The sequence below is a fragment of the Myotis davidii genome, unplaced genomic scaffold (genome assembly GCF_000327345.1).
Source record: "Myotis davidii unplaced genomic scaffold, ASM32734v1 scaffold496, whole genome shotgun sequence".
Lineage (NCBI taxonomy): Eukaryota > Metazoa > Chordata > Mammalia > Chiroptera > Vespertilionidae > Myotis > Myotis davidii.
The window spans coordinates 1709426-1717925 of record NW_006289398.1 but is presented as its reverse complement, the minus strand read 5'-3'; the positions used below and the strand labels follow the sequence as shown (position 1 = coordinate 1717925).

General features: G+C 34.0%; 1 protein-coding gene across 4 annotated transcripts in view; it reads left to right on the top strand.

The window, feature by feature from the left end:
* Window positions 1-8500, top strand: part of NIPBL (Nipped-B homolog (Drosophila)) — a 138683-nt gene that overhangs the window by 61651 nt on the left and 68532 nt on the right. For all 4 annotated transcript variants that reach the window (XM_006761751.2, XM_015562638.1, XM_006761747.2 and 1 more), the window contains 4 exons: window positions 1582-1720; window positions 3721-3803; window positions 4376-4508; window positions 5601-5744. In XM_006761751.2, coding sequence (XP_006761814.1) covers window positions 1582-1720; window positions 3721-3803; window positions 4376-4508; window positions 5601-5744 — 499 coding nt within the window. The remainder of the gene's footprint in view (window positions 1-1581; window positions 1721-3720; window positions 3804-4375; window positions 4509-5600; window positions 5745-8500) is intronic.

The window sequence follows — 8500 nt, the reverse complement described above, 5'->3', positions numbered from 1 at the left end:
CTTAAGCCAGCAGGTTGTTATCTCCTAAGGGGTCCCAGACTGCAAGAGGGCACAGGCCAGTCTGAGGTACACCCCCTTCCCCGAGTGCACACATTTTTGTGCACCGGGCCTCTAGTTCAATAATAAGAGTCATTTGATTATTTAAAATTTCCCAAGCAGTCAAAATGACTGCTTTTGGGCAATATAGGTATAACACACACATATATATACCGGAAATGAAGGAGGGGGAGGTAACTACAATTATAAATAAACGCATTTATATGTTGTATAAAAAGTCACAAAATTCTAAGAAATTCTGTCATTATATACATCATTGTTTTTCTAATTGAAATTAAAAAGCAGTCAAAATGACTTCCTTGGGCAATCTAGTGTTAAAGAAGTTCAATGATTCTCAAGTGTAAAGATGTATGGCAGGATTTTTCAGTTCAGTGCTAGTGACATTCTGGGCCAGATAATACTTTGTTGTGTGGGGCTGTCTTTGTAACATGCTTAGCAGCATCCCTGACCTCTACCCGACTTACTAGATGCCAAGAGCAAAACCCCTCCTTCCAATGATTGAGAACCAAAATTTTCTCCAGACAATGACAAATGTCCCCTGAGAAGCAAAGTCATCCCTTGTTAAGAACCACTGCTCGGGGTGGAGGGGGGTGTTCAGGAGAATCATTGGTCTGTGAGAAGAGCAATGGAAATTGGCTCTAAAAAGTCAGAGGCAGTTCAAGGATTTTATTAGCCATACCAAGGAACTTGGACTTGATGCTTTATATAGTAGGAACCACTAAATACTGTTTTTAAAAGAGAGCTGAAAGATTGCTCTAACAGCAATATAGAGTAGACATGAAGATTAAATGCTCTTAAATCACTAAACACAGAGTAAGGAATGTTATCGATTGCTGTAGTCAGCATTTCGTCTTTGTTGTCATAGTTAATCATTATCATAACAATCATTATAATATTCCTGAGTAATTAAATGTGTTCATCTGGTATATAAAATTAGATTGCTTTCAAGGCTGTCTTTTGTAAAATAATTTTGATCTTAATTTTTTATACTAATTGTATATTGATAAACATCTGTTGTCTATTAAATCTCTGAAAAGCTATCAGCATATAAAATAATTCCTATGTTTTGATAATATCTTTAGAATAAAAGATGTAGAGTTTTTGTAATATTCTATAAGATAAGATGATCAAGAGCTGACTGTGGAGCAGATTTTAATAATAATGAATACCAGAATGCATGGGCATTTAGAAATCTTGAAGACTTTCCTCATTTGAAAAATCATTTTGAGAAACATTTTATATTTTTTATTATAAACTTTTTATGTGCAGCACAGAGTATGGAAATTTGTATTAAATGTTGCATTTTTCTTTGACTTTTAATTAAGTATGCATAGGGATTTAGTTAGCATTTTTCTAATTTATTAAAAATAATTAGACACGATGCTATTATAAGCACTAAAGATAATGCCTTAGAAGTATTGGTAAAGAACGTATCCTGAAACTTTCAGATGGTAGATTACATTAAAAATGAAATTCTCTTTATACTCTGTATGAATGATTTAAATATTTTCTTCTTCATTGAAGGTTAAATAGTAGTGATATGGATGGAGAGCCTATGTATATTCAGATGGTTACAGCACTGGTTTTACAGTTAATTCAGTGTGTAGTACACTTACCATCATCAGAGAAGGATTCTAATTCAGAAGAAGACTCAAATAAAAAAGTAAGAAATCTTTTATAAGGTTTATAACTTTGTTTTTTGTGTGTTTTTTTTTAAAAGCACATATATTCTCTGCCAATCTTATATAACTGAAGTTCTTACTTAGGGCTTCATGGCTAGGCCTTTTATGATCTTTACTAGAGCACTAGATGAGGTTTAAGGAGACTTGAGTTCTGGTAGACTGATATATCTGCCAGTAATGAAACACACAAATCATTTGAATCTGAGTTTGTTTCTTCAGCTATAAAATGGAAATGGTAGTACCTAACAAGCCTATCATACGAAGTTGTAAAACTCAAGTGAGATGTTGAATGTGGAACGTAATGTTATAATTATAACACGTAATATCTATATTGGTGCAAAACATAATTTAATATAAATACTTCATGAATAAAATGAGTTCATGCCCTCACTATTAAGTAAATCATAACTAGTTAAGATTTGCTTTTGGTTTGTAGCTTTTACACACTAATGCTTAGAATTTTTCCAAGTTTTTATAATACTGCTTCAGAAAAATTCATAAGAAACAGGGATAATTTTGTATCTTTATTCCATTATATCCAGATATATTTGTGTGTGTAAAATTTTAAGAGAAAAATGCAAAGTTAGGTCCCTGTTGTTTCTTTGTCCTTTTCTAATCCCATTATTTTCTCTATAGTCATCCCTTTCTTACCATCTGTGACCTGTATCATAACAGTGTTTACTCCTTCCATTTATGTATTTACTAGAGGCCCGGTGCATGAATTCATGCACAGGTGGGGTCTGACTGGCCCGCCCTGATCGGGGCTGACCTGGGCAAGGCCAGCCGCAGGGAAGTTGGCCAGCCAGCCCTGCCCCCGATCAGCCGGTTGGCCAGCTGCAGTGTGCGTCATAGCAACCGGTCATTCTGGTCACTTAGCTTTTATATATATAGGTCTGCATAAATTTGATACAGAATTTTTTTTTAATTTTAATAGATAATATACTGATGGCCCTAACTGGTTTTACTCAGTGGATAGAGCATTGGCCTGTGGACCAAAGGGTCCCAGATTCAATTCCAGTCAAGGGCATGTATCTTGGTTGCAGGCTCCTCCCTGGCCTGGGCACTGGTTGGGGCACGTGCAGGAGGCAACCAGTTGATGTATTTCTCTTACATCAGTGTTTCTGTCTTTCCCACTCTCTTCCACTGTCCCTAAAAATCAATGGAAAAATATCCTCAGATGAAGATTAACAACATCAACAAATAATAACAATAATAATAATATACTGACATATTTACAACTAATTTTTTCACTCAACATTGTTTTAGTAGATATAACAATAATGCTGGGTTCTTTTTGACTTGATTAAACATATCATATAACTCTATCAAAACTTAGAGCAAAAGTTTCTCCAGATATACTAGAAGTAGAATATTAAATCTTAGTGTACATACAGCTTTATTGGAACTTGTCAGTTTGTTCAACAAAGTGGTGTTCTAGTTTATATTCTTACGTTTTGATTTTACTTAGTCTGGTCAGTGTGAAATTATACCATGTTTTATTTTGCATTTTCCTGGCTAATAGTGAGTTTTTTCAAATATTGATTCACCTTTGGTTTCCAAAACTTTGAATTGACTGTTTATATTCTAGCTTTTAAACTTCTAATGAAGGAATTGAATTTTCTTTTGTATTATTATTCATCTTTAATAAACTTTGAGCTTATAATGTTTTTGTATTTTTAATCACTTTTGTGTTCTGACCTAGATCATGATATGCAATTATTAATATTGTATTTGCTAACCGCATTTGTCACTCTTACATATTTTAATAAATTAACATGAACTCCCAGTATTTTCATTTAGTTTTTATAAAGTATTGAAATATGTTTGAAATACTAATTGTAGCTTTTCTCTTTTTACATAAAAGAATAGTTAAGCGTTTTAGTATTTTAATATATTACACATATTCAGTAATAACATGGCATTAGCAACTTAACTGTTATTTGCTGGTTATATTCGTATAAATTTATTTTTCTCAATCTAGGTTGACCAAGATGTTCTCATTACCAACTCTTATGAAACAGCCATGCGAACAGCTCAAAACTTCCTTTCCATCTTCCTTAAAAAGTGAGTATGGTAACATAATTTGATTTTTATTTTTTCAGTATAGAGAATAGCTTATTTATTTTAAGTAAAAGATTAATCTAATTTTCTGCCATAAACTTTTGTATATCTCCCTGGCTCTTGATTTCCTGATCTTTAAAAATGAGGTACTTGGAATATTAAAATCTAAAATTTTGTGAACTTGCTTATATGTTGGGTTCCAAAAGTGAAAGTACTAGACTGAAATTTTGTAAATTTTTTTTTCAGTATACTAGGTGTATTCTATCAATAGGAAAGTTTTGGAAAGGGGTTACTTTGCTTTCATAAAAATTTATGGTAAACTCAGAGAGAGAAGAACAGTGGTCATTTTTTTAAATGTGTTATACTTGCGAGACAGTAATGTTAATATAGTCAGTAAATGAATTCCCTATGGTAGCGGGGGAAATGATGTTTGAGAGATAGGGTTATTTTAAACCATGTTTTCATGTACTGTCCTAATACCTTGTTTTAGATATAAAAAAGAGAAAATTAACAAAAGTTCAGTCATATTGGTGGAGATGTCTCCTAAATTCAGTCTTTTCATTATCTTTGAACAGATGTGGTAGTAAGCAAGGTGAAGAAGATTACAGACCACTATTTGAAAATTTTGTTCAAGATCTTCTTTCAACAGTCAATAAGCCTGAATGGCCAGCTGCTGAACTACTCCTTAGTTTGTTAGGGAGACTGTTGGTAAGAGTATAGAATTTAAAGATTATTAGATTACTAGAAGACAACATAATGAGGATATACTCTGATTCACAGATGATGAATTCTTTAAAAATGTGTAAGGAAATATGACCATTGCATCTCTATTTTTGCATGTTCATAAAATTGTACACAATATTGTCAGTACCTTGTAGAAAACTGAAATGTGACTTTTGGTGTTTTCATTTCATTACATAAGATAATAGTTCTTTAGAAACTTTTTTATTTTTTGGTTTAGAACTCTTACATCATTAGTTTAAAGCACCTCAACACTGAATCATAAGTTATTGTAGTTAATTCAAAGCATGAAACTGATTAACATGAAACTCTGTCAGTTTTAAGAGTAATTCTAAAAACAAGATACTTTCTAGTCCTCGTGTAACTCAATAGGGAAATGAAAAGAAATATTGTGATTTTTGCTTTTATTTTGAAACTACATTTGGACTTATGCAATACAAATTGTAACAAAGCTGTTGGGACTTTACTCTTTGTGAACTGGAAAATATATGAATACTATTCTGGAATCAAGATAATGTTTCATAGGCATCAGAATTCCAGTCTAAGAAATTTTAGTAAAACTTTATTTTTAACAAATAAGCAGTTGAGCCTACATTTAAAGAAAGTGATGGTGTGCCTAGGGCGGTTTAATCTATAATTTTTTTAAATAAATTTTTATTCACTTCAGAGAGGAAGGGAGAGGGAGAGCGATAGAAACATAATGATGAGAAAGAATCATTGACCAACTGTCTCCTGCATGCCCCCTACTGGGGATCGAGGCCACATCCCGGGCATGTGCCCTGACTAGAAGAAATCAGCAGTGATCTCCTGGTTGATATATTGAGGCTCAACCACTGAACCATACTGGCAGGGCTTTTTAAAAACAAAACAACAAAAAAACCTTTCAGACTCCAGAAACTCAAAAGGCAATCACTGTATGGAAAACTGTCACAATAAAAAAGTTTATATTTCAGATAATACAACATGGATTTGAAATTTATATGATAAATTGCTATTAAAAATATACTGTTCATAAACTGATGAAGTTATATCAAAATTGCTTTTTCTTTTTATACATAGGTTCATCAATTCAGCAACAAGTCAACAGAGATGGCTTTAAGAGTGGCGTCTCTTGATTACCTTGGAACTGTTGCTGCCCGATTGAGGAAAGATGCTGTCACAAGCAAAATGGATCAAGGATCTATAGAGAGAATTTTAAAACAGGTATTCAGATAAAGGGTTAAAATTATGGGAATAAATAATAGTTAACTACTTTCTTTACATATTCTTATATCAGTGTTGCATTTCATTTTGTAGGTTCAAAATAAGATCAATACTTCTAAAAGTGGAGTTTTCAAAAATCCCTGTCAGAGAAAGTTAACAATGTCGAGTGACTTATAATGTCTGTTCAGGAACATTGAAATGATTTACATAAATCCTTAGTTTGCTTTCCTTTTACAAATTATTGCTATGAATGTATGTTGTTATTTTCTGTTTGGTTTAACATAAGTTTTATTTAAATCTTTCGTTTACTGAGGTGATGGTTTTTTACACCCAATCCAGTTGTTTTGTACCTTTGAATGTTGTGTATCTTTCTTTAATGGGGAAAAGTGAAGACTTCTTTTGATTTTATTATATGAGAGAGCTTTCATGTTTTAGCGGGGGGAATGTATTTTATTATTTACTTTTTCTAAGTATGGATGAGATGATAATAATAGTATAGGTTACTTAAGAAAATTGGTAAGTAAATGATTCTAATTCTACCACATACAGCTATTTTCATTTTTTCCTACTCTTTTTTTTTTTTTAATGTCTGTTACCTTATCCATGTTGGCCATTAAAAATACCTCTAAATTTTTAAATATACTTTGTATTTTGAAATAATTTTAAACTCACAGAAGAATTATAAGATTATTACAAAGAGCTTCCATAAACTTTTTACCCAACTTCCTTAATTGTTGAAAACTAACAACATTTGCTTTATCAATCTTTTTCAAAATATACTTTCATGTGTATCTGTATATACTATTTTTTTCCCCCCTGAACCATTTCAGCCCCCATTACCACTGGATTTCAAAGTGTAATTCCTTAAACAAGTAGCACCAACATTAACATCACCTAGGAACCTGTTAAAATGCAAATTCTCAGAACTTTCCTTGGACCTACTGAATCAGAAACTCTGGGGATAGGGCCCAGCCATCTGTGGTTTAACATATTCTCCTTTTGATATTAATCATTGCTGAAGTTTGCGAATCACTGCTTGATATATATTTTCTACAAACAAGAACTCTCACTTACCTATCTACAGTACAATTATCTAAAGCAAGACATTACCATTAATATAATAATGACCATTCCTGTTTTTTTTTTACTGGGTTATAATTTGTTGCTATCATTATTTTAATGCTCAAGTTGTCCAAAATTTGACCAGCAAGAAACCCTGTAAGGTCACTTTTTTGTCTTTTTGACATACTTTTATCTTTGAGGACTTTCATACTTTGTGGCACAATGAGATGTTTCAGGCTCATCTTTAACTTTCCTTCCCAGCCCTAGAATCAGCCATTTCTCCAAGTATTGCTGGCTCCTTTTGTTGGGAAATGGTAATTTAGAAACCAAGATCTAGGCACTAGGTGACTTTCATTATTTCTTAGAGTGGACAGTGGTCAGCAAACTCATTAGTCAGCAGAGCCAAATATCAACAGTACAACGATTGAAATTTCTTTTGAGAGCCAATTTTTTTAAACTTAAACTATATAGGTAGGTACATTGTTATTAATTTAATTAGGGTACTCCTAAGGCTTAGGAAGAGCCACACTCAAGGGGCCAAAGAGCCGCATGTGGCTCGCGAGCCGCAGTTTGCTGACCATGGACCTAGACCTTTTATTTGTCACATATGGCCATGTGGACAGTACACTGTAACACTAGAGGGTAGTGTTATCGGTGGAGTGCTCTCTTTGCCCCCACCTGTTGCTGGTGGAAGTGGAGCTCTTGGGGTGCCACAGAAATAAAAATTTCCTGAGGCCCCCACTGGAGGATGAGATAGTCTGGAAAGTTTTATTGATGATGTAACATTAAGGGAGTCCCCCCCCCCCCCCAAGGTCCCATCTCCTTCCATTCTACCATGGAAAAAGTCTAGCCTTGTCTTCAGTGGGGCTAGAATTATAGCCACTGCCCAGAGTCTTTGCTCCATATTAAAGCACAGTCCAGTCCAGCATCTGGCTCACTTAGCTTGTATTCCCAGCTGCAATCCACTACATGTGGAATGGCCATTCAGCTTCTGTGGCTGCATGGCAGTCTAGTGTGGGTCACAGAGCAAGTGAGAACAGAAGCAGGAACAAAGCAAGAGGAACAAGAGATTGAGAACTCTTTGTCTCAGGGTTATAAGTAGGCACTTAACCAATAAGTATTAAGGATTTCATGCTTTCTGTGGCTTTGTCCTCCTAGCCAATTATCTTTGTTCCCCAGGTTAGACTGACAGGCAAGCACCTTCTGTATATCAGCCAGACTTCACTAAGCATGCGCCCACCTTCCCCTTTGCTGGACCCTTCCCCTAGTGATTTCCTGGAAATAGACTGGTGATTCCCTGGGGAGAATAAAGTTGCAGCTTCCTGGTGAAGTTGCCCTGATGATTTATATGCTCTCTAGTCTATATAGCCTGGCCTCCCCTTTGCTCTCTTCCTATTGTTAATATTAATAAACTAGCTAGTTACGATGGTAACAGGAGTCATTCGTAAATATTTGTATGGCTCTTAACATACTTCCAAATTGTTTTTTGAAAGTTTGCAGTATACTAGTTTACAGTGTTATGACAAGTTTCTGAATTTATTCATTTCACCACTCTCCTAGAACATGGCTTATTCTAATCCTTGTGTTCTACTTAGATATATTATGAACCATACATTTGGCATTTCATGTAACAAAGCTACAGTATAAACTATAGACATGAATGTCAACTCACAGTTACTTTCTTCTCTGTATTA